Here is a 26,009-nt window from a genome sequence, read left to right as displayed (position 1 = left end):
CGAACATGAAGATGTAGATTGATTGTTGGTATGGTAAAAATTGGCTGAATAGTTTGCATCCCTGCCTCCCAGAGTTCTCATTTCCTTTCAGGAAGTAGTAGTTGGTCTTTTTTGAAACATTTTTTATTGAGTTTTTGTGATTTTTTCAAACAATACAATTTGATGGTATTTAGATCCCCTATACACATCTCCAGTTACTGCCCCTCCTTAATTTAATGTACTGAATTATATCTATAGCTATATACAGACTCTATAGACAACAGACTCTAATTTGTGTCCCCAAATGCCCTTCAGTATGGGTCCATCCACTGGAGCATAGTTAACCTACCAAGAGTCCCATCCTTGAAAGAACTGTCTCTCCCCCTCCCAACAGTCATCAGTTTAAATAATTGATGTTATATAGTGGCTTCATAAAATTATTTTAATTGATTGAGTAAAATGTGTGACAGATTTTCAGACTGAGAACTCCAGTTCTGAGTATGGGATGGCACAGTATAAACCCTGGGCTGAGGCCACACAGTGCTGTGCATTCACAGGGCTCCTCCCAGTCTCTGGAGCCTTGTAAAAAAGCTGCTCCTTGATTTCCTGTTCTCAGGGGCTGCTTTCACACGCTGCGGTTTGCAGCCAGCATGTCATGGTGTCTGGTATGTCTCCATCCATTGTTAAGATGTGGCAAGTGTCATTGATACCAACAATAGGTAAAGTGCTAAAATTGGTGCCTGGTTTCCTTTTTCCATTAGAATGGAGTCAGAGTTATAAATCATAACCTATAATAACTGTGAGAGAGAAAAAATATAGAGTTGCAACTGGTGCCTGGAGTTTAGTGTGGCTGTGGGGTCTACCAGCGTGTGGACCTCGTCTGTCAAAGTGTGGTGGCAGAGAGAATTGCTAGTCCTGACATCATTTGGTTCTCCTATAAGTCAGATTCACTCCCTCCAACTACAAAATGGAGTTAACAAGAATGTTTCCTCCCTACCAAAGAACAGAAATACAGATGTAATTTTACACAAATAAATTCACATAATGCACAGATTAGAATTTGAGCTTCCTAAGGGGAGGGGCATTTCTTTTTACACTGTCCATTTTGCAAAGCATGTGGTAGAGCTCTGCCAGTAAAGAAGTACTAAGTAGATGTTTAAACAATTGATGACAAGTTTCTTTCACTTCTCTGGTGATGAGACTACATTCATACAGAGCCCTGTGGCAGGAACAGTTAGATCCAAGTACAGGCCAGTTATTTTTACTAGGAAAAAAGTGTGTCCACTTAACTAAGCCCTCAGCCATCTCACCACTACTTGCTAATGGCACCAAAATTCAAGCACCAGAGTGATATCAGAGAACAATAAGCCATGAGACTTCCTGAAACACAGCCCTCTTGTCTCTGGATTGTGGATCTGTAACATGCACCTGCTATTTGAACATCCTGTGGATGAGAAAACTCTTACCCTACTGTGTAACTGGCTGCTTCTCAAGAGGATCTGCAGACAAGTTTGTGACCTAATGATCCAGACCAGGGACCAGTTAAGAGACACAGAGAATGGCTCCCAGATGAACTGATAGTGTAAAAGCAATGTTACTTGTGTTTTCTCACTGAGCCAGTGGGGCTCAGCTAACCAAACAGTTGTGCTTACTTGAGGTCAACCCTGTGCTGGGCACTCTTTTAAAACAAATGTTCTAGAAGGTATTTAGTCTATAGTCTCTGAGTGCAAGTCAAATGAGAACTATGCCGTGAAGAACACAAGGATTCGTGATTAAGGACTGATTAATGCCAGCATGCACTCGAGGAATTAGAAAAGAACATGCCAGGTAGGAGAGGAACTTGTGTCCCTCTTTCTTCTTGAAGAGCTTAGGGATGAGGACAAACAAAGGGAAGGGTTTGGGTAGGAATGCAAGGAAGGAAGTGTTAGGAGTGGGAAAAAGCAAAGACTTGGAGATGGGCATAGTATAGACTAACCCCATTATAAGATACATATAGTGTCATTCTCTCCCTCTCTCTCTTCTCTCACTCCATCTCCTTCTTTCTCTCTCCTAACTCTGCTTTGTACTAGAACATAATGTATCAAAAAATAAGGAAAACTAAACTTCATGAACACTGTGATCTAAATTAAAATTAATAACGATACTGCATCTTGCCTAGGAATGGTCCTGAGGTTATAGAAATATGCCTGACCCAGACATCACAATTAGATATTGGCTTGGCAGATGAGATCTGCTCACCAGTTGCCTTGAAAGCAAGAGGCTGTGCTGTTCCATCATGTGAGCATCTCTGGCTGGATCACGCTAACCCATGGATTCACTCTGTGTGATTGAGCCACTGATCAGCAAATTAAAATCTGACAAACAATAGCACAGTTGAGCCTTTTGTCACCTCCACGAGGGAGTGGGGAAGGGCTGGGGCTGAACTTCCAGCTTCCCTTTGCCCAGAATCAGCTTTGACTGGTGAGTGTGCAAGGTTCTCCTGTATTTGTTCTTAGCATCTGGCTAGGAACAAAGAGAGCCCCAGTCAGCTGGTGAAGAAAACAAGCCTCCGTGACAGGCTCTCTACACCACTTCATCACCATCCCACCCTACTCAAAAAAAGCCAAGTACAAGAGATGACGCCTGGGAAACCAGAAGAACAAAGCTGGCAGCATGTGGCAAGGTGGGTGGGATACCAGGAAGGGAGGAGGCAGGGTAGGGCAGTTGGGGACTTTTTTGTTGTTGTTGTTTGTTTTTTTTTTTCAAATTAATGACAGGAAAGATTTGAAGACTTGTTTAATGGCTTTGCCAGCAAAAATGTAATTAGCTGAAGACAATATGTTGCTGATGTTGGAGCTGGTGGTTTAACGAAGCCTGCCCTAATGAGGTTGTCAGGCTCTCACTCAGAGACATCCTTTACAAACCAGTCCTCTTCTCCAGATTTTATGCTTGATTAACTCCAGAGAAAAAGTGAATATAACATGTTTTAAAGGAAGAAATAAGAACCACAGCACTTAGTGCATGGCCAAGAGAGACCACTCTTGCCTGTCAGTCTTTCCTCTTGCTTCCTCCTCTGATGCTGGACAGAGACTGCTGGCAAGGAGTCAGGGCTTGGAAGGGATCTCAGCACAGGATGCTCTGACTGTGTTTGGACGTCAGCATCTCCCTTCAATCCTGAATGACCTCGTGCCTACCCTTTGTTAAATGCTTCAGCTCTGTATGCATCTTGTTTGGAGGCCAGGACTGAGCCACAGCTGGAAATGACTGTAAATATTCATTGCTCTCCATGGAGTTTAGATTAGAATTTGGAGCTTATGATTAAAATTTCGAGTGTTGTAGGTCAAATAAATTGCCAGTTGAAGGAGTCTCATGACCAGCGTTGAATGACTTGTGCTAGGAGGGAGCATTGTTATACTTTGGGTCTGTGCTGGTTAGTTTTCATTGTCAACTTGACAGAACGTATAGTCACTTAGGAAGAGGGAACTTCAATTAAAGAATTTTCTAGATTAGATTGGCCTGTGGTCATACCTGTGGGGAACTTTCTTGAGTATTGATTGATGTGAGTGGGCCCAGCCCACTGTTGGGGGGCTGTTCCTGCCCTGACTTCACTCTATGATAAATTGTGATCTGGAAGTGTATGCCGAATAAATCCAAATAAATCCTTCCTCTCCCAAGTTGCTTTGGGTCATGTGTTTATCACAGCAACCGAAAGCAATAGAACAGGGTCCTAATGTAAAACTTGGTCTGTAGAGTTTTGCTTATCCTCTGTATCTATACCTGTGGGTCAGAAATTTGGGGGGAGAGATGACCATAAAGTTGTACCTAGCTTCCATGAAAGGTGTTCAAGTACAACATTTTCTTGGCTGTCTGTCTGCTGTGCTGTTATGTTGTGCAACTGTATACTACTTCACTGAGGTCTCTAATTACATAACATGAATTTATAGACAGTAAACTGACTCAAGTCTCTCTCTCTCTCTATATATATATATCTATATCTATATATCTATCTATATATATATATGATGTCTTAAGGAAATGATTGAGTCTCTCTATCCTTAGATTCTGAAGAGAATTGATGAATTGATTATACTTTATGTTGCATGTGCTGGTACGAGTGTACATGTGTGGAGCATGCATATCAAGATCAGAAGACAACCTTGGGCATTGATCCTCAGACCCCTTTACTTTTTGTTTGAAACAGGGGTTTCATTGGCCTGTAACTTCACTACAGGGCCAGGCTAGCAGGCCTGCTGACTTCTAGGGATCTATTTAGCTCCAAAGCCTCTCTTGCTATGGCTGGGATTGGGCTTGGGCTTGCACCATTACAGTCAGCCATTTAGGTGCATTATTGGCATCTAAACTCAGGTTCTCATGCTTGGGAGGCAAGCACTTTACTGACTTAACTATCTCCCCAACCCATTGATCACATGTTTGAAAACATATACATATGTTCTAATATCTCATAGCATTTCCATCCCTATGAAAAGTGATAGATTAGAAGTATGGCCACCTTTGACACAAATAATTGTTGCTTAAAGTTATATATTTAACCACCCCAGCAATCAAGTTTCATTGAAGAAGATGGGGACATTTGGTCAGGCAGTATAAATAATACCAAGTATAGACATGTGTGGATGCTACTTGCATTAACCCAAAGATTAGATGTAAAAGTGAGACATCCCAGTGTTTAAGTTAGAGAGTGTTCTAGTTTGTTTCTCCATCGCTGTGTCAAAACACTCTGACCAATACCAACTTGGGGAGGAAAGGGTTTATTTTATCTTATATCTCCTGGGTCACAGTTCATCACTGTGGAATTCAGGGCAGGAACCTGGAGGCAGGAGCTGGAGCACAGACTATGGAGGAACACTGCTTACTGACTTGCTCCCCTGGCCATGCTCAGTCTTCTTTCTTATACAATACAGAACAACCTGCCTGGGTTGGCACAGACCATAGGGGGCTGGGCCCTCCCACATCACTCAACAATCAAGAAAATACCCCACAGATATGGCCCAGGCCAGTTCAATGGTAGCAATTCGCCAATTGAGGCTTCCTCTACCCACATGTGTCAAGTTGACAACTAAAACTATCCAGCACAGAGAGGAAAGAGCTGGGTGATTAGTGTCCTGGTTACACAGGTGTGCCCCTTCCTCTTCTACTGCGTTCTATAGCCACATCACTAAGGTCAGTGACTGAGTATTGTTTTGACGTTATATCTCTAGATAAACTTGTAGAAATTACTTAACTCTTTTGATCTTTTTCTTCATTTGAAAATGAATATAGTAAATTCTAACAATGTTTATTGGTAGGATTCAATGAAATAATGAATGTAATTCAGTAGGTATTGTGTCTGCTGCAAGATAAGAATGTAATGAACAGTATACTTGCTATTAATTTCCCTTCTCTGTTGCACATATAGTATGAGAAGAAGGTGATGTGTGTCTAGAATAATAAAACAAGGCAGGAGCTCAGGGAGGATTGCAGCACATACAGTGGGGTTGCTATACACAAAGATGAGATGTGATTTGTGACCTTGAGATTGTCGTGAAACTATCAGTCAGCTCCGTAGTCTTCACTTCGCTAGTGTAGGAATCATGCTATTGCAGAATCTTATAAAGGGAAGAACAGGGACACAGGACCTGGGTATCTGACTAGGCCTGGCTCACCAGGCCTCATGGAAACCATTATAATCAAGTTGCCTCCTGCATGTGGAACATGATCATCTAATGGTGTCACAGGCTTTTTTCACCTTAAGTCACTGGAATTCCCATATATGATTTGCAAAATGTTTGCCTCTGTGACAAGTTTTAAATATTTTATTATTTTTATTTTATGTGTATGAGTATATTGCCAGCATGTAAGTGAATGATATACATACCTGTGGAGGTCGGAAGAGGACATTGGATCCCCTGGAACTGGAGTTATGGATGATTATAACCATCCACATCTTGGCTGCTATGTGGATTCTAGGAACTAAACCCAGGTCCTCTGCAAGAGCAACCAGTGCTCTTAACTGCTGAACCATCTCTCCAGCCCCTGTGGCTAATGCTAAAGTACCATCCAAGCATTTATGTTTACACCCATAGGTTAAGTTATTATAGCAGCTACTGTTTAGACATTCTTGCTTTGTGCTGTTTGTGTTTCTATGGTAAGATGGAATCTCACTGAAATGGGCCAACAACCCATAGAAAACAGATGATGCAGAGACCCAAAAGTTCAGTGCCTTGTTACAATGGGAGGAAGATCATCCCACACCTACCCCCTCACCCCAAAAGGCCCAAGGACTTTTGTGGAAGAGATTGGCAGAAAGAATATAAGACCTGGAGGAAGGGGTGGAGTGTTACCTGGTCATGTCCTCCGACCACTATGCTGGCAAGCTATAGTCATACCTCCTTCCCATGTCAGTTGCCCTTCCCATCCAATCAGTTGACCTTAGCTGCATGTGGGGGAGGGTCAAAGGATATATAAGTTAAGAACACTATGAGGCACCTCTCGCCATTTTGTTCTGTTGTCAGGAAGTCACAGGGTCTATATTTGAGCATGGATTTTCCAGTGCAGCCATAAATGGGGGGCCCCCACTCATCTGTAAATGAGCCCCCACCCTATGCTCTGTTAGCAAGCCCAATAAACTCATTAGGATTTTCAAAAAGAAAAAAAGAAAAAAAGACTTTTTTCCTCCCTCAGTTCCAGCTATTTCCTGTGAAGCCATCAGCTCTTCAAGACTTCCTTTCCTCCCCTTGAGCTGGGATGCCTCACTTTTGAGGAGATGGAAGAAAAATCTCAAATAATTCCATCCAAATAAAAAGAAAGGGGGATTCTAATGGTCATTAGCAAATGTACCCACTGACTTTTCTGTTATTTGTTTAATAATTCCCTTAATGTTTGCTCTTCATGGAGCAGATTATTATCAAGACCTACTGCATGAAAACAAAGAACAAAGAGGAAAGGAGCATAGCCAAGATCAGATGTTGGTCATTATCCAGATGGGCATGTTATTTACCAGCTTCATGCTTGGCTAGTGAAGTTTCTGAAGGCCTGATAGTCGTAGCCCAGGGAGGAAACTTGTCTCAAGCAGTTCTGCCCATGGGTTGCTGAGACAGCGAGCTGGAGTGCTTTTGCTTCTGTGTAGATCCTTTAATCATCTAGCCTGACTGTCGTGCATAATACATGAATTTATGCACTTGCATGCACACATACAGTTGTACAAATGAGTTCTGTGAAGGGTTGCCCTGCTAACTAATATCTGGTGCTGATTAGATGGCCCATCCATAATGTTCACCATGTCATTGTTAAGTTTTTGTCCAGAGGTTTGTGAGGACCTGAGCTCTGCGAGATTTCTCACTGCTCTCCCAGTCTGCAGAGATTGAGGCCAGTCACTGACATGAGGGAGCCCACTAGGGTGGCCTTGGACCTACAAGCCCAGCTATGGCAAGCTATTGCACTATCACCCTGTACCCCTCAGCCTTATCATCCTAATTAGTCAAAGACAGGTAATAGAGGCTCTTAAGGATCAAAGAACAGTTTAAAAAGAAACACATTCCTTTGCTTTTGCTGTGGGACAGCAAAGTCAGGGGTCTGAGACAAGAAAAATCTCAAGAACCAAAAAAGCAGCTCTAAAAAAAGAATCTGAAGGAGGACAACCTGAAATAGCCCAGGCTGACTCCAGCTCGCTAGCCTCTAGCCACTGTCCCTGCCAGCTCCAGGCTCTCATTAGATGAAACTCCTGAATCTCATAAAGGAGTTAAAGACAAACATCCTAGATTCAAGAAGAAAGACAGTGATCAAAACTAAGTTATTAAAACTTTCATACCTAGAAAAAGCAAATTAAAGCAAGCAAGTTTGTAAGTAAGAAATAAAGAAGCTATAAAGTCAATTTCCTTAGAGAAGAACCTGACCATAATCTCACTAGGCTGTAAGGGCCCTCAAGGATCATCCTGCCTATCTGGAAGGCTCTTCATGTCAGAGTTAGTCTTGTTTTCAGAAGGTTGCACTTCCCCATCTTGATCAGTTAAATGATATTTTGAAAAGGTAGGATCTTGGGAACATTTATTTCCTCGGCACTAGGTACTTGGTACTAGGGGTGTGAGGAAGGAAATCTGGAGGTCTCAAGGCAGCAGACATTGCAGCCTACCTCACTGAGAAGCTAACAAGATGGAGCAGGGCCCTCTCCTGCCAGTGAGTGGTGCAATTCATGCCGGAAGACACAGAAAACATTAAGACCTCTTAATTAATATGGTGGCCCATGGCAACTGGAAAGCCTTTCCACACGATTAAAGGCTTCAGAGAAAAACCCCAAGAGAAGGTAATGTTCCTAATAATTTATAAATTGAACTTGCTACTTAATATGCTTAAAGCACTTTACTTGCCTTCTTCTGAGAAGGAGATGGGCAGAGGATAATGGATTTCTATTCACCAGCCACCACAGATGAGAAAATCTGTCAAAGGAGATAACCAAGGGGTTTTCCCTCAGTTTTGGTGGTTTCCTCTAACAGTAAAGGGATCATTAATGAGAAGAATGTGTTTCTACATTCTTGATGGCATCATTTGACTTCAAAAGCCAGACTGTACCATTGGGAAGGGAAATGTCTGCTTGTCGGAACTAAGTGAAATTGGAGATTGCCTCTGAATGGCTGACTCCATTATGTCCTTGGTCTAGTTTTTTACTTTACTGGGCAGGAAGAAATGACTGTGTTTTATCAGTTTAGGATTATTTCCAGTTTAGCAAGGGTCAGGATTATAATCTGTAAAAGAATTGCTGCATTTCCTTTAGTCACCTAATGCTCTAGAGGAAGGCTTATATTAGGTTCAATGAGGCCATGTGGTATGCACAACGTGGCACAGCTGGGTTGGAACTATTATTTTACTGAGGATTATGTTAGTTCTTTTCTCAGTGCTCTGATCAAATACCTGACAAGAAACAAATTAAAGAAGGATTTATTCTGGCTTACAGTTTAAGGGATATGTTCATGTTGGGGAAGGCAAGGGAGCAGAGCTTGTGGTGACTGGTCATCACATTGCATCCACAACCAGAAAGCGTGAAGAGAGGAATGTAGGTGCTTAGTTTGCATTCAGCATGGAACCCCAGGTCATGAATGGTGCTGCTCACATTCAGAGTAGGTCTTTCTTCTTCAGTTGAGCCATTCTGGAAACAGCCTCATAAACACATGGTGATTCTAAATCCAGTCAAGTTAACTAATTAGTTTAACTGTCAAAGAGACCTTCATGCCAGTAATTTAGACCTAGTTTTCCAGTGGGCTCTTAGAATCATGGGATTAGAATGTTCTTGAAGCCATTTTTCTATCTCCTTCCTTCCTTCGTTCCTTCCTTCCTTCCTTCCTCACTCCCTCCCTCCCTTCCTCCCTTCCTTCCTTCCTTCCTTCCTTCCTCCCTTCCTTCCTTCCTTGCTTCCTTCCTTCCTTCCTTCCTTCCTTCTTCCTTCCTCTCTTTCTTTCTTTTTATCCATTTACCATCTATTTATCATCTATCATTTACTATCTAAGCATTCTAGCATCTAATTATCATCTCTCATATACTTATTGTCTATCACTTGTGTATCTGTCTGTCTGTCTATCTGTCTCACATCTATCTTATTCAGTTGCAACCCTGGAAATTGAGTTCAGGCTTAGAGCATGCCCAGAGTTGCTCTATAGATTTGCAGAGTTTTTCTTTTTATCTGGCTCCCTGAGAAGCCAAAGGCAGATGTGAATTATTGTTATCGTATAGAAGAGGTGCTTTTTTGTTTATTGTTTTTGGTTTTTTGGCCCTGAACTTTGCCTATTATTAAGGAAAAAGAGGATACAGGAGCCCACCAAATGTATCTATTTAGTTAATTTTTTTCATCACTATTTAATTCTTTTAGAGATGTGATTTGAATTCAGTGTGTCCAATTGCCTTGAGGGATAATTAATGATGTCTCAGATTCACTCTGCTGCTACTCCTAGGGTGAAACTGAGCTTTGAAATGCAAGCTGACTGACTGGCTGCAGTCTCTTGACAGATGGTCACTAGAAACAAAATCTCAGTTTTTCTATTTTTCTGCCAAGGGTTCACACAGCCCAGGTGATACCCAAACTTCTGTGACATTTAATAGATCCAGACTCTTTTATTCTATATTTATTGATCATGTGACACTGACCAGGAAGGATTTCACTGGCCCTCAGGTTGTTATTCAGTGTCACCTCAGGTACATTATATGCTACCTATCACCGTTTCTTTTCTTCTAAAAAGCACTGACTAGCTGTTTTAAGCACCAGTGAACTGTTTTGTCTTTTATGCTTTCATTTATGTTTGTTTATTTGGTTATGTTCTCTGAGTAGAATGTAAACTCCATTAGATTCAAAATTCTACCTGTATCATCTTTATAACAGCCATAATAGAGACCACTAGAAGTATACTTCCCTAAAGTAAGGGTGGCTAAAAAGTTTTTAAATAGCTTAGCGACAGATAAGTAAGTCCCATACAAAGTGGACTTGTACCAGTTTAGCTTGTAGGCATGTTCAGTGCGTATTCTGCAATGTATTCCAAGTTGATGAGCCTTTTCTTCCCTTCTTCCCTCCTTTTCTCCATTCTCTCTTTTATTCACAAGCAGTCATTGACTTTCTGCTTTGTGCCAGGCACTGTAATAGACTCTGGAGCTGTAAGAGCTGTGTCAGACGTGGCCCTTGCTTTCATTAAGTCTGTAGTCTAGTAGAAACGATGAAGAAGCAAGTCAAAGGTAAAAGTACTTGCAGGTAGTGTGGAAAGGTCCATGGTAGTGCACTGAGATTCAAGAGTCTGCTGAAGTCTTGAGGCTGGACTGACTTTGAAGAGTGAATTAAAAGATAAGTTAAGAGGGAGGCATGGGCCAGAACCTAGGGTGAGGATATGAGGGATCTTGGGTTAGGCCAGGGATCAGGATGAGCATAAAAGGGAGATCTGATTAGAATTTTCCCACTTCTGGATGATTACTATCAATGTTATAGAAAAAAACATTTCATTTAAATTCTAAAATATACAAATTATCTGGCAAATATCATGTTCTGCTCACAGGTGAAGATCAGTTTCACAATAAAACAAAACTGTGTTTCATTTGTTTGATCTCTATTAAGTTGGTAGAAATGATTTATTGATTTTTAAAAGAAAAATATATTTTAAAAAATGCCACTTTTTTGCAACATATTCGTTAATGGATGTGGAGTCCTCATATACTTCAAGTTTGATTCTATTTACAAAATGTTAATCATTTTTAGAAAAATCAATAAAATAATAAAAAAAACTCATGCAAAGATGAACAAAGATCAAGACAATTCTATACCATGAAGTTGGTTGTATTTATTTTTAATGGTCAAGTTCGCTACTTATTACCCATCACCTGAATTCAGAATCACCTTATGGCTTTGTTTTTGCTTTTCAGTGCCATAAAACTTAAAGCTAACACAAATACACCTTAAATACAGCTAGGGAGTCCAGAAACACAAAGCAAATCAAATCATGGTGGCAACTTTTGCACTATCCCTATATCCTTGAGTGGTGTAGCTGCCCGTATTGGGTGGCGTGTTCTTGCCCAGCCTTTTGGACTTGCATTCCTGGAGGAAGTTTGTTCCTCTCAATAAACTTTCTTTTTCCAGATAACATGATAACTATATCTTGCCTCTTTCTGATTTGGTTATCAGTAAGTTCCAAGCCCTTCACCTAAAGTTTGGGCCATTTTGATCTGCTACCTCATTTAGATTCTTTGAAAGAAATATCCTATTATATCCATGACTTTCATGTGTAAAATTATCTATGAAAGTAGGAGAGTTAAACATAATGAATATGCCAATGAACTATGGCTTATCACAAGAATGTAATAACCATTTAATGTGACAATGGACTTCCAAGTTCTCATTGTAGAAGAACAGTTGTTAAGATTTCTAGACCTGTGGCTTATTCTAATATAATAAGGGTCTTTATGCCTCTACTTGATATCTGTTCACAGAATACAATAGGTAAGCACTTTAGAGGTTTATACATAGTGATCTTATTAATTATTAAAAATCTCATTATTAAATAGTATTGCATGTTAATATTGCACAGCATTATAGCATATATATTATTGTCTGTATAATAATCCATAATTAATTATGAAGTCATGGTAAAGTATTGTGACATGTGTCACCAATTTGGGTTTTGGCAGCAGAGAAGCCACAGAGGAACTTATGACATGAGAATCCTCTCCGAAGACCTGAGCTGTTTTCACCTGCTGTCTGGAAATTATTACTGGTAACTGATTACTAGAAAGCGGAAGTCATCAGGAGCAACTGTCTCTCAACAGAGGAAACATCCCACCAAAACAAGACTAGAGAAGCTAAATACATTGGTCTAGCTAAATAAAACCTTGTGTTCCTCAGGAGGCAGAGGCAGGCAGATCTCTGTGAGTTCAAGGTCAGCCTGGTCTACATAGTGAGTTCCAGGTAGGGAGACCTGTCTCATAAAAGACCAAAAAAAAAACAAAACAAAACTTGTGTTCCAACTTCTAATAAATTATGTGTTTTAGAAAAACAAACATAAGATTTTTTTTCATACAGTGTCTGGGAGTTCTATATGGTAAGGGAATTTTACAGGGATCTAACAAATGGCCCCACAAGAAGTGTAGTTAGTAAATCCGGAAGCAATCAGCGTTCCCTCTCTGTTCCACCAGCATTGTTGCCTCTCTGGGTCTTGCTTGACTTGTTCATCACAAAAGGAGGGGGCCTAACCTAGAGATTTCAGGGAATCTCCAAGCTGAAAGGGAACATGAATTTCTTTGGCAATATTCAGCTAAACTGAGGACTAATAGTGTCTTGCAGTCCTGTAGTGATGTGTGATATGCATAGTCTTATTTTAACACAAAGGAAATGAAAAGTGAGAATTGAGTTGCTTTTCTACCAACTCGTCTTGTATTTGGATTCTTAATAGTTGCTTGGTAAACAGTCCTTTATGATACTACCTCCTTTCCCTATGGTCAAGTAAATGTGAGCTTTGGCTAGTTTCTTTTCTTTTCTTTTCTTTTTTCTATTTGTGAACTGAAAATGGATCTAGGTGCAGTCATCCCCATGTTCCCATTCTGCCCTTTGGATTTGTGACCAGCCAGAACTTAAGTGTTCATGGAGAAATCACATCATGATGACTGAAGCCTGGTGGTCTACAGGCCATGGGACTGTATTCTGGGGAGATGAACTCTATGGAGATGGCTCAGTGGGAATAGTGCTTGCTGCACAAATTTGATGACCTGAGTTTGGATCCAGAGAACCCAAATAAAAACTGGGAACTGTGGTGAGCATCTATAACCTCAGTGCAGACAGAGACAGAAGGACCCTGGGAGCTTACTGGACAGACAATCTAACTGAAATGGACATTCCAGTTCCAGTGACAGACTCTGTCTCAAAGAATACGATGAAGAGCAATAGGGAAGATAGCACTACCAACTTCTGATCTCAGCACATGCACGTATGAGCAACCCCCACCCCTCCTGCACATATACACACCCACACACACAAAGAATACAAGCTCTGAAATGAGTCACTGAGGCCCCCTACAGTCCTTCTATTCACACAGTGTGTGACACTGACAATGGGGAAATTCAGCCTCTTAAAGTTAAAAATGTAGAGCATTTTGAAAAACTGCCTGATACATAATGAACACCCATTAATAGACAGCTGTTCTTGTTTTATTGCTGTGTGATATGGGCAATAAACCTAGGACCTAGATCTTACCATAACCCTGTTATGACCATCTGTACACAGAATTAGCACTAAATAGTGGAGGGGCTCCTAAAACCCCCTACGTGAGCCGGAAGGATGGTGTTTAAACCATTCCTCAGAGATTGATGTTTATGTTGCTCCTTTACAGCTCTTTAGGGAATAAAATTACCTCTGGCTTTCAGTGGCCTAATTCAATGTCTGACAACGTCTCCTGGTTGGGAAGTTACTCCTTCTCTGTGGCTTAATTACCTATTGTTGCAGCTTCAGTTTGGGGTGAGGGAAAGGACTGCCCATCTGACTCTGAGATCCTGATGATGGCACTGGGTCAGACACAAAGGCTTCATTGTCAATGGATCAGTGCGGGGCTTGGTTCTACACAGTTGAAGTGCTACGTCTTCTAAGTGCTACTTCTTCTGCTCTGTGTGTCTGACAGTCCTCAGTATGAATTACAGGGGAGATAGCAGTTATAAGAACCTAGAATACTTGACTTTGCACTTCTACCAGTGTGACTAGAACATGTGATCCCTTACTCTGTGCTCGCATGACAGATTGTTCCAGGAGAAAACATTTTCAAGGTAAATTAGGAAATAATTGAAAAACAAAGTTATGGCCTCAGTCACATGACACGGCCTGCCACTTGGCAGCTGATTCTGTTGGTTCCTTTTCTCACAGAGATGGTGGGAGACGGAGGACAAAGCCACAAGATTTACTGGGAGAGTAAATTTATAAACCTAGAACATAATCATCATGGGACTAGAAAATCCCCCTTTAAAGTGCTTTGGAGAATGTTCTTGAGCTGTCCTCATGTGCGCACCCTGGGGACAAATAGGGGTTTTTCATCTCTAGACTATACAGTAGGGTGACAGTGACTAAAACTTGATATCAAAAGTAAAACCACTTGGCACACCTTGACCTAAAGAAATAGATTTGAAGAGCTGTTGTCCCAAATAAAGGAGTGTGCACAGTTTGTGGAGAAAAACATTTATGTCCGTGGAGTGCAGGAATGGGCATGGAAAACTCTCTTTCCACGTATCCAAACCCTCTCCCAGAGATGTAGGGCCAGGTGATCAATTCCACCAACCACTGTTACGTCATCTCCTGCAGATGCCTGGATGCTGTCCTGGCTTGTAAGGATTAGGCTCTGAAGTTGTGTCCTTTCAATTAGCAGGAAACTCATTCATCAGCCTGACTCTAGGACATGGTGTCAACTCTCCCCTCCATAGGAGCAAAACAATCTGTGGCCCACAAAAGTCATGTGCAAACAGGAGGATTTCTTCCCACACTTGGTGTTCAACCCTGATGGCTGTAAATTTGTTGACAGTTTTCCCTGCTGGGCCAGTTACTCAGAAGGAGACAGTTAAGGTTATTCTGAGAACAGCCTTGATGATGTGTGATGCATTGTGCTGGGCACTTTCTGTTGTTACTTAACCTAATTCTTAACAACCACCTGGGCGGTTAAGTGGCGCCTTCTTCATCATACAGACAAGAAGTCTGAGTTTTAGAATTGACAGGACTCATTGATCAGTGGATCCAGTGTCAGACTCCATCTAAGATTGATTGTCAGATATAAGAAGAAACTCAATGCCAACCCCATCCTGGCTGTTAAAAATATGACTGCACACCAGCTTTATGCGTAATATCTTTGTGTTAACAAATTTCCCCCCCTACTTCCACAACTAAAAACCTGAGATCTCAATCCTCCCCTACTCCCAAATCATTTGCTGGATCCCTTGAAATGATGCATTAACCAGTAAGTTTTCTTTTTCTCCCATGTTAAGCAGCAGTGTCAGCAGAGTGTTTCTTGGTTACTGAGTGATGCTGGCTATAAGTGCTCAGTACATATGATTGCACAAATTAATGGATGAGTGATGAGTGGAGGTAGCAGATGGGTCAATGACTCCATGGAAAGAGCTCCCCTTTCTTTGCACATCCACTGCTGTCCTGTCTTCCCAGGGTGGCATGATTGCTCTGCTGCTGTCCATCTTGTGCCTCGTGATGATCCTGTATACTCGCAGGCGCTGGTGCAAACGTCGAAGGGTCCCTCAGCCCCAGAAGAGTGCCAGTGCTGAGGCAGCCAATGAGATTCATTACATCCCGTCTGTGCTCATTGGAGGCCACGGTCGGGAGAGTCTGCGCAATGCCCGTGTGCAGGGCCACAACTCCAGCGGCACCCTAAGCATCCGGGAGACACCCATCTTGGATGGCTATGAGTATGACATCACAGACCTGCGTCACCACCTGCAGAGGGAATGCATGAATGGAGGGGAGGACTTTGCCAGCCAGGTCACACGTACCTTGGACTCCTTGCAGGGCTGCAATGAGAAGTCTGGGATGGACCTCACACCAGGTGAGGATGGGAGAAGGGGAGGGCCTGGTGGGACCTTGCTACAGGGAGCTAAAGAATGAGTAGGAATCGCTAACTGCTGTTGTAAACTGAAATATTTCGGTGGCTTTCTTCATCACGTGTTTTACATGGGGAAAAAATAACCAGTTTCGTGGGCCCCACCCCTAGCTGAGGAGCTATTAGCAGTTAATGGCCCCTGGGGGAGGAAGAGCCATTTTCTTCTGGGCTATGAACCCTGATAGGTTGCCTATGCTCCAGTGGATAGTCCTCCACTGTTGTACACACAGACGGCAGTAAATGGCCTCTGTGGGTTATAAAAAATAAGAAGAAGCAGCCATGATGTTGGGATGAGGAAGTGTGGGGGAGGGGTCAGGGAGGAATAGGAGTGAAGAGTGAGAGGTGGATATAATCAAAATACATTACGCACGTGTGTGAAACTCTCAAGGAATATAAAAATAATCGGGAAAAATTCCCATTTCCTTAGATGACTATAATGATTTTCTAATCTGTAAAATCAGAAGAATAATGTAAATTAGAACCCCTTCCACTTCCCCCAAGCACTGGCATTAGAGAGATGAGTTTACACATAACAAAAGAGTGTTAGAGCCCTGTAGGTGTATCATGAGCAAACCTCTGAGAACTGAGGCGATGTCAAAGAAAACCAACCTACATTGACTTTTTTGTGCATCACATGGGCAGGTTACTACTCAAATGAAATGGAGGTGACAGTGCTCCCTGTTCCTTTCTCTGACTCCTGAAATGTGGGCCTGGAGTGTTTTAATTGTGTTATCTTGTCCATGCCTCTATGCTACACAGGATGTACTTTTTCAAAGCAAATGAAGGAATGCAATCAAAGCATCAGATCTTAGATGTGAGGTGTGTCTATAGGCACAATGGGTGGAAGAGACCTGGCTCTAATCCAGCTGAACAAGATCGGGGTCAAAAACATGCAGAGAGGGAAGAACCACTCTTTTATGGCAGTCCTCCTCTTTCTCTTTCAAACCGCTATGAATAGGCACATCTTGAAAGGCAAACCCTTGACAGTTATCCTTCAAGGTACTGCCCAATTATCTTTGAGGAAGACATATTTAATACTGCATGTCACTCTAAGATGCACAGACTTTTGGTGGCACTGGAAAGACTAAAACCACATAAAGGGACATGGAAATTCTGTTTGGCATCTAGAATAAGTTTTAAAGTTTGAGAACTTGAGAACAGGAAGAATTGTCCAAATAGATCATGTTCCCCACAGCACTAAGCACAGTGCTAGGGCCACAGAGTAGATATATGGGACTCAGAGGTTAAAACCCAAGCTCCTTTAGGGGACAGAGAGATCAAACAAATATGTGCAGAATCCAGATCTCAGACAATAGGGAATGGTGAAGACTGTGATGAAAAAGGATGGTGTTCTGCATGAATGCACACAGGTTTGATTTCTCCTGAAACCCTGTGCTGGCCAAAAGACAGAAATCTGCATTCTGTGTGTAGCTGAAGGCTGGTGAGCACTGACATCAATAGAGAATTTGTTGAATTGGATTTTCAATAGTAATCCTCTTACTTCACCTCTCCCTGTAACTTTGTTTCCCCCCAAAATGAAGGCGAGTATCTTAGTTTCCATCAACCTCTCATTTTGTGGCTCCTTATTTCATTTCTATGAAATCCCATGTGCTCAGTTCATGTAGGTTTTCTTGCTCTTACTCCCTTTTTTGCCTTTTCTCTTAAACCCTGTTTGTCTTAACTTGTCCTTCTACAGGAAGTGACAATGCCAAGCTGTCCCTGATGAACAAGTATAAGGACAATATCATAGCCACCAGCCCCGTGGACTCCAACCACCAGCAGGCCACTCTGCTCTCCCACACCTCCAGTAGCCAGAGAAAGCGAATCAACAACAAAGCAAGAGGTACCCATGTCTAAGGCCTGCAGTTGGATTCTTGAATGTGGGTGGAGGCAGGGACCTTGTGCTGTCTACGCATTCTGCCATGCCTAACTAGAAGGTCTATGCCTGGCATGGTCTTCAGAAAGCCAGTTAAATGCTATTTATCAAAATATTTTAAAATGTAAACCTTCGATCAAGTATTTCTATCAACATCAATGTTGCCTGGGAAATAATTGAACAAGTGTGCAAAGATGTGTGCAAAAGACAGTTCATCACAACATTGTTTTAACAGACAAAATGGTTTTAAATGTCCATCAGTACGGAATTGGTAACTATCTGGCACATCTGTCTAATGTTCAATGACTTACCATGCAATAATTTAAAACGATCATGTGGTTCTGCATTTGTTAATATGGAAAGTTGCCCACCCGTCTATTCAATGAGGAAAAATTAGGTTATAAAAGAGAATATATGGTTCAATTTCATTTTAGAGGGAATTAAAAACCCTTTATCTGTTTCAGTATCAGAAAAAAAAAAACAGGGAGTACATACATCAAATGTTAAAAGATTTCTTCTCTGATTTAGAGGATATGTCCCCAGTATAAATCTCTATATATTTTATTTATTCTTTTTGTATGTATATGTATATATTCAGGAACCAGTAAAAAAAAAAAAAAGAAAAAAAAACACACACAGAAATCTAAGGCCCTTTTCCCCTCTGATGTAATCCCAGTCTCCCACCAACCAGAATGGGGCATTTCACTTCTTTTCTTTTCCACATTTACATGTCAAATATGGTACTAGTCATAGAAACATGGACTCGGGGAGGAGCAGGGCTCTAGACGTTGCTGTCAGACACATCTGCTTCTCTAGCACATCTGGATATCAGGAAGCACCAGCCCTCACATACTTCTCCCAAAGTATCAGTCAGTTGTTCTCATTCTTAGAGATTTTTCAACTAGAACTTCCCCCATGATTCTGCATCATGAAAAGGGAAAATGTCTTTGCCCTGTTTCTGTTTTCGTTTCAGCTGGTTCTGCCTTTTTAAATCCTGAAGGGGATTCTGGCACAGAGGCAGAAAACGACCCTCAGCTGACCTTCTACACGGACCCCTCTAGGAGCCGGAGGCGTAGTCGAGGTAGGGATAATGGAGAGATGGGAAGAAGTTAAGGGTGGGTCAGGTGGGGAAAGCAGAGGCTTCAGAAGGCTGCAGAGCCAGCTTCAGCAGGAAGAATGCTTGGACTCCAACTGATGTTTTCTCCCAAGGAAGAAAGAAGAGCCTAGAGTACCAAGCATGTGAGCGTCATCTCTCCCAGATAATGGCACTCTCAAACAGTTTCCAAGTTGTTTGAAAGGCTGTTTCTTGGTCAGAAGACTCTCAATTCCTTCTGGAAGACTCAGCAGTCACAGCTTGCTGTTCAGACAAGTAAAGTTGATAGTATGTTACATTTGAAATAATAGATAGTATGTGTACTCTTTATCAACTCAGCCACATTGGCCTTGGAATTGAGCCAGGCAGGGATAGGAGAGCATAGAAGGTAAGGAATGAACTGTGATCTGGGAAAAACTCAGTTTTTTCAACCTTTAAGTCCCTACTCAGTAGAATCCCAGGCCCTAAGCCTCCACATCCCTCATTACTCCTGGCAGAATTTAGCAAGCTAATTCATTCTCAGCCTAGACACAGCTGTCGTTCCCTGCAGCCTCTGTATGTAGCACTGCAGGCTCATGCTTAGTAACTTTGGATGTGACTTTAGCTGCTATGGATACCACTGTCTGTGACTTTGCTGGTGTCACCATCACCTCTGAGGGAGTTCTGCATTCAAACACCAATGAGCTTCAGCGTTTCCTTGCTGTGTGGTATTGCATAAGGACACAGCTCCTCTGAGCCTTAGTTCCCATGCATATTGAGTGAGTTACTAATAACCCATGCATAAAGCTTCTGTCAGGATTATATCATATTAAAATGTGATTTTATTTATTTATTTAGGCTATTGTTCAAACACTGTGAAATTCCCATTGTTGTTAGACCTCTCAAGTGTTGTTTTTGGTTTCTGTAGCATCCCACTTGGACAGATATCCCTTTGAGATACTGTGGAGAATATTTGAGTGGCCTCACACTGTAGGCATCACTCAATAGCATTTCCAATCAGTACTTAGCCAATACCTGTCAACACACACACACACACACACACACACACACACGCACGCACATACACACGCATTTTGACTATGTCCTTCCTCCACTCAAATTCTTTTCATACAGAATTCCTTCTTCCCAGAGACTGCAAGAAGGTAGACTATGTAGTTCTGTGCGTCAGTGTCTGTAGGCTTTCTAGCCATGGGCATTCAAGTTCTTCTTATCCTAGTTCTCTGAAGAGGCAGTGGGGCTTTGAGTAGCCTAACTTCTACTGTCTCGGTTTCCCTAGGGTAAGAGTGTGAATGAGCCCCTCCCTGACTTGATCCTCAAAATACATTATAGAGCAAATATTCAGCCTAGGCCACATCAAAACAGGTGTGACTTGCTTTAATAAAGTCTTTAGGAAAATCTCTGGTAATGAATTAGAAAGAGTGCTTTATAGCATAAAATGACTTGTTTCTTTAAATTCCAAGCCCTCCTTATACATCAACTATCTACTGCTATTAACTAAACTGTAAGTGGTTTAGGGGTGGAGCATGTCTAATTATTCTTTCAAAGTGCCTAGTAAAGGATTTTGCCTATAATAGATGTGTGTTAGTGTTTGCTTAATTGAACTGGATACATCAATCAGACCAGTGTAAACATCTTATAACCTATCTCCTCTAGTTCAGCCATTATGATGGAAACATAAAATCATGGCACTTAATAATATAAATAAAATGAGTACTCAGAATAGAGACTGTTTAATTCTACCTGACAGCAATAGGAGTAAAGATGAATTAGAATGGGGATATAAACAATGTATAGACTTTCTTGAAAGAGAAGTCAAAGGAAGAACATTGCAGTCGAGCAAAGTAGGACATAAAAAGCGTTGAGGACGTAAAACAATGTGGCTTTCAAGGAAGTAAGGGAGAAGGTAGCTCTGGCCAGAGTATAAAGATAGACACATAAGGACGGTGGGGATGAAGCCAGCAAACAAGCTAGCTACCAGACCACACGCCTGCCATGCTATTTCTTTTGCACTTGTTTTCTTAAGCAAATAGGAACCAACTGAAGATTTGGAAGCCAAGCAGGGATGTTGGATTATAAGTTGATGATGCACATACAGGAAAAGGATAAAAATACCAGTTGCAAGTTATTGCAATCACAAGAGAGCAATGGAAAGCGCCTGTAACAGCTATGGCATTGTGCAATAAGGTGTGACAGCAGGGTGCACTGAGGGCTAGAGGAACAGGGATGGGTGGGAATTTTTGCTGCAAGGTTTCCGGGAGCTGTTTACAGGGAGAGATTGTTTGAGCTAAGACTTGAAGAGTAGGTGTATACCAGGATGACAAGGTGACAAAATGGCCCTCTGTGGAGGAGGGGATAATATGTGCAAAGTCACTAAGACATAAGTGATGATCCAGTGAAGAAGCAACAAAATAGTTCACTATGACGAGGTTTAGGGTACATATTTGTGCGGTTGTTTAGGAAATAAAGCTGGAAGAGCAGCAGAATTCAGAAATAGCATGACCTTGACTTTGAAGGGCTGGGGCTTGCTGTTTTAGCTAGTTTCAGGTCAACTGCGTTGTATGAAGATCTCTTGGAGCAATGTGGATGGTAGCTGAGTGCTCGTGGGTGTGTCTGTGAGGGTGAGACAGGTGGATGGTAACACCAGAGTCCTGGTATAAGATGAGAGAATGGAGGTGAAATTAACATAAGTGATGGCTGTGGTGGTAGGAGGGTGTGTAGATGGTCATCAAGAGAGGAGAGTTAGACATAGAGTTCTTTGAGTTGGGAAACAAGGGTATGGCAGATTCATTTCCTGGGCAGTGGAAATAGGAGAGGAAGCCGGGTGTTGGAGAAGGCTACAGGTCTAGTTTGGGACGTGCAGCATTTTAGTGCCTGAAAGATGTTCTGCTAGTGGGTCTGCTTTGAGAATAGGCTGGTTTGGAGACTTTTAAGTGTGGGCAAATGGACTCCATGCTGGAAAGATGCTAGCATAAATAGAATATCTCCTACTAACAAGAAATGGGGGACCAGGGGTTACTTGCAAATCCTAGTTCTCTCTCTCCTAGCAACTCTCCACACATGCCCTCAGAGGAACCCACCAGCTAAGGAACGGGGCGGTCATGTGTCCCAAACTCTTCCTTTGCATTTCTGAGAGCAACAGTTCCAAAACCTCTACACCTTTGTAGCTGCTTGGACTTATAAATGCCCTGCAGCCTCTCTAAGGTTCTGTTCTTCTATGAGAGCTACTTTTTGATATCCTTGATTACTGTTCAGTGATGTGAGTCAGGTAGAACCCTGGGTGCAGTTGCCTGACACATAATGACCACTCTGTAAGTGATACCTGTTGTGCTGAGCTATCATGATCTTTGAGATTTACTTTCTTCCTCGGCAAAGTAGGTAGTCACCATTCAGATTCATAGGTGTATTGTAAGGAAATGAATATTTAAAACAAAATCATGTGTGGAAAATTCTTGCCACAGTGTCTACTAAATGCAACTTTATTAGTATTAATAATAAATGTCAATGCAAATAAGAAAGTTACAAAAGACCTCTCCATTTTACTGCCTTGCTTTCATTCTCCTGTAGTAATTTTACCTCCATGTAAAAGATCTCTCTGTCCACTAGCATTCCATCCTTTCCACCAAACAAATAAACACAAGTAACAAAATGTCAACCCCTCTCATAAACAAACAAAGCAAACCTCTTCCTCTATCCTGCCCCTTGTCCTCACCTACCTGGATATTTCCTGTATCCCAGCAACAAGTTCCATCCAGTGATCTAAGGACTTTGGTGAAGATTCTAGTGTGACAACACCCTTTGCTCACCCACTGAATAAGCATAAGGTCTTCCAGCCAGGGAAGCTCCTCCTGGAAGCCCTGGTTTGTATTATGGAAGCACAGCCCTCAGTCACAGCATCCTCTGGGGACAACAATAAAGCTGCAATATAGGGTTTAAGCATTTTGCCCCCAAGAGCTTGAGGTTCAGCCAGGGCAATAGAGGGATGGAGAGATACGTTCCCTTTGTGATCTCTTATAAACATGACTGGGGCAAAATGCAGAGAGTTAGCACTTAGTTCACCACTACTGACCCTGCTGGCCAAGTTTCTTCTGCTCCAGCAACTGACATGATATTTCTAAATAAACTCACTGAGGTCATGTAGTAGAGATGTTTTCTGCCTACTATGGGTTAGGTTTGCCAACTACTTCCCTTGTTTGCCAGCAGAAGGCCAAGTTAGACTTTCAGTACCTAAGTTTTTACCTCTATGTCTTATTTCTGTCTTGGTTTCAGTGGGCTCTCCCCGAAGTCCTGTGAATAAAACCACCTTGACCCTGATCAGCATCACCAGCTGTGTGATTGGCCTGGTGTGCTCCTCTCACGTCAGCTGCCCTCTCGTAGTCAAAATCACCCTTCATGTTCCCGAACATCTGATTGCTGATGGTGAGTCCATTCTGTCAAGAAAGTGACCTCTTCCCCAAGACAAGACAATTTCTAAAATGGGCAAAAGATAGAGAAACCAAGGGTCACTGTTTCCTATTACAATTGTGGGAAGCGAGGATGCACCCAGATGAATAAGATTGAGGGTACGGTTAGATTGCCCACCAATGGCCATCTACATTTTCCTATTCCTGTTCTTCATTTTGAAATAAGCCACACTTTGGAAAGAAATGCAAAGCACACTGGATACAGGTGGGTAGACACGAAGATCCTGTTAGTCTTTAAGGAATTAAAAGCTAAACAGAGCAGTAGAGGTGTTTAAGGATTAGCTGTGCTTTGCCTTGCTTTACCCAGGTGAGAAATTCCTAATTGCAGTAACTTGCTAGACCTGGAAAGCAATAATTTACTTTCATCCAGGGAGACCCCAATATAATGAAGGAGTAATCTAGGTTTGGAGAGTCCCTGAATCATTTAAGCCCACAGCACCTAATTGACTTGTTAATGTCTGTTCTCTCAGTTGCTGTAAGGCTGGGAACAGGTGGGGACTGTTCACAGTGTCGGAGGACCTGCTATTTCATGGCAAGTGAAGACAGGCAGCAGGTCCCTGTTCCTTGGACCAGTGCCAATGTCTTGTGGCTAGGTCTGATGGAGCCATGCTATGGCCACCACAGAGACTCTCTGACCCTGTATCCCTTAGGAACACTCCAGAAATATGGGATGAGGCAAGGCAGTGGGGATGATATGACTGGAAGGCTTAATACCCTTGTCCTCACAACAGTGGATGTGATAGCTGAACCTCCATCTGCTGATCCCTTGCTCTGGTGCTGATGACAGGCTAAGGCTGGTGGGAGTAATGGTCTTGGATGGGAATTACTCTGTCTCTCGTGCCTTGCACTCCTGCAGTGAATGTGCACCTGTGGCCACGTTTCCTTTCTGTCACCCTGCAGGGAGCCGCTTCATCTTGCTGGAGGGGAGCCAGCTGGATGCCAGTGACTGGCTGAACCCTGCCCAAGTGGTTCTTTTCTCTCAGCAGAACTCCAGTGGGCCCTGGGCCATGGACCTCTGTGCCCGGCGGCTCCTGGACCCTTGTGAACACCAATGTGACCCCGAAACTGGTAGGCGGGAGCACCGGGCAGCGGGTAACTGTCAGAGAAAGCATGCTCTTGTAATCACTCCGTTGAAATTCAGACCATTTCTTCCAACTCTGTCGTCATTGTCATTTCAAGCCTGGACTGTGCAGGATGCCAGCATGTGGTTGGGCCACTGAGCATACACACACACAGTAGTCTGGCAGAAGTCTGAACAGAAACCTAACTGGCCTCACTGTAGAAAGGCCAGTTTGGAGTGACCTCCATAGCCCACTTGTCATCATTGAACCACTGGGCTAGCCATTTTATGATTACAAAATTAATGCATGTTTAGTATTGAAATTTTAGAAAATTGTATAGAAGAAAATGGTAACCATCCATATTTCTATCTCCTGGATAAATCACTTCTAAATTTTTCATGTCTTTTCTTTCCATCTCTTCCCTGTACATAATTTTTTAAAGGCTTCCTGGAAACATAGAAAGTTTGAGTTTTCTGAATTTGTACCTTTAATATTCTATTATGAGAATTTTCCAGAATCATTGAATAAGCCTCAATAATATTTTAATGGTCATTTGCTGTTCCATTGTAGTGCTACCATGGCTCATTTAAGTAGTCTCTTATTTCAAATGTAGAAGGCTCTACAGTTTAAATTGTTATAAATACTATTAAAACGGGCATCTTCACACATAAGTGCAAGGCATTAGAATGTTTTCTTCAGATAAGTCTTGGAGAGGGATAACTCCACAAATATTATTTACATGTTTAAGTGTATTACACCACCAGACAGGGCTAGGGCAGCTCTATGTGAAGCCCAGATCCAGACATAGTGTGAATTAGAGCAGCTGCATTGCTCCTAGAGTTCTGCAGGTCCAGAAGCCAGTCTTCAATGCCAGCTTGCTTTTTACTTTTGACAGAAAAGGTGTTTTGTTACCCTTCTTGCTGCTGTGACAAAATATCTGACAGAAACAGCTTAACGGATGATGGATTTATTTGGGGCTCATGGTTGAAGGGGATTCAGTCCGTCATGGCAGGGAAGGCATAGCTGCTGGGGTTCCATCTGTGATCGTGGGAAGTGGTGGCGTGGCTTATTACCTCTTGGTGGACCGGGAATCAGCAAACTCTAGTTGAAAGTAAAGCTAGTCTAGAACCACTAAGCCTTACCCCTGCTCCAATGGCCCTATATCTGTCAGCTAAGCCTCATGTCCACAAGTTTCCAGAACTTATCCCAAAGAGTGCTACTAACTGGGCATCAAGTGTTCAAACACATGAAACTGTGAACAGCATTTCACATTCAAACTGTAACAAGAGATTCATATACAGTAGTATTTATAAATGACCATTTTCAGAAGATTGGGTACTATGGATATATCTTTCCTGGAGAAGTAGTGTGATATGACAAAGCAAAGGAAAGGGGTCAGATGGTATCTATGACTTCCAAGCTGCAGGACCAAATACTCAATTGTTTGACCATTGTCTGTAACTC

The 26,009-nt window shown here is 42.1% G+C and overlaps 1 protein-coding gene across 2 annotated transcripts in view; it reads left to right on the top strand.

Annotated features, from left to right (window-relative positions):
- Window positions 1-26,009, top strand: part of Astn1 (astrotactin 1) — a 328,592-nt gene that overhangs the window by 134,373 nt on the left and 168,210 nt on the right. Inside the window, exons 3-7 of one of the 2 annotated variants that reach the window (XM_008826113.3) lie at window positions 15,608-16,001; window positions 17,752-17,898; window positions 18,905-19,012; window positions 23,291-23,440; window positions 24,385-24,576. In XM_008826113.3, coding sequence (XP_008824335.1) covers window positions 15,608-16,001; window positions 17,752-17,898; window positions 18,905-19,012; window positions 23,291-23,440; window positions 24,385-24,576 — 991 coding nt within the window. The remainder of the gene's footprint in view (window positions 1-15,607; window positions 16,002-17,751; window positions 17,899-18,904; window positions 19,013-23,290; window positions 23,441-24,384; window positions 24,577-26,009) is intronic. The other variant, XM_008826114.3, reaches the window with a different exon arrangement.

This window comes from Nannospalax galili, unplaced genomic scaffold (assembly GCF_000622305.1).
Source record: "Nannospalax galili isolate Female #2095 unplaced genomic scaffold, S.galili_v1.0 scaffold429, whole genome shotgun sequence".
NCBI lineage: Eukaryota > Metazoa > Chordata > Mammalia > Rodentia > Spalacidae > Nannospalax > Nannospalax galili.
Note: the sequence above shows the minus strand (reverse complement) of the source record. Positions and strands in the feature narration are given on the sequence as shown.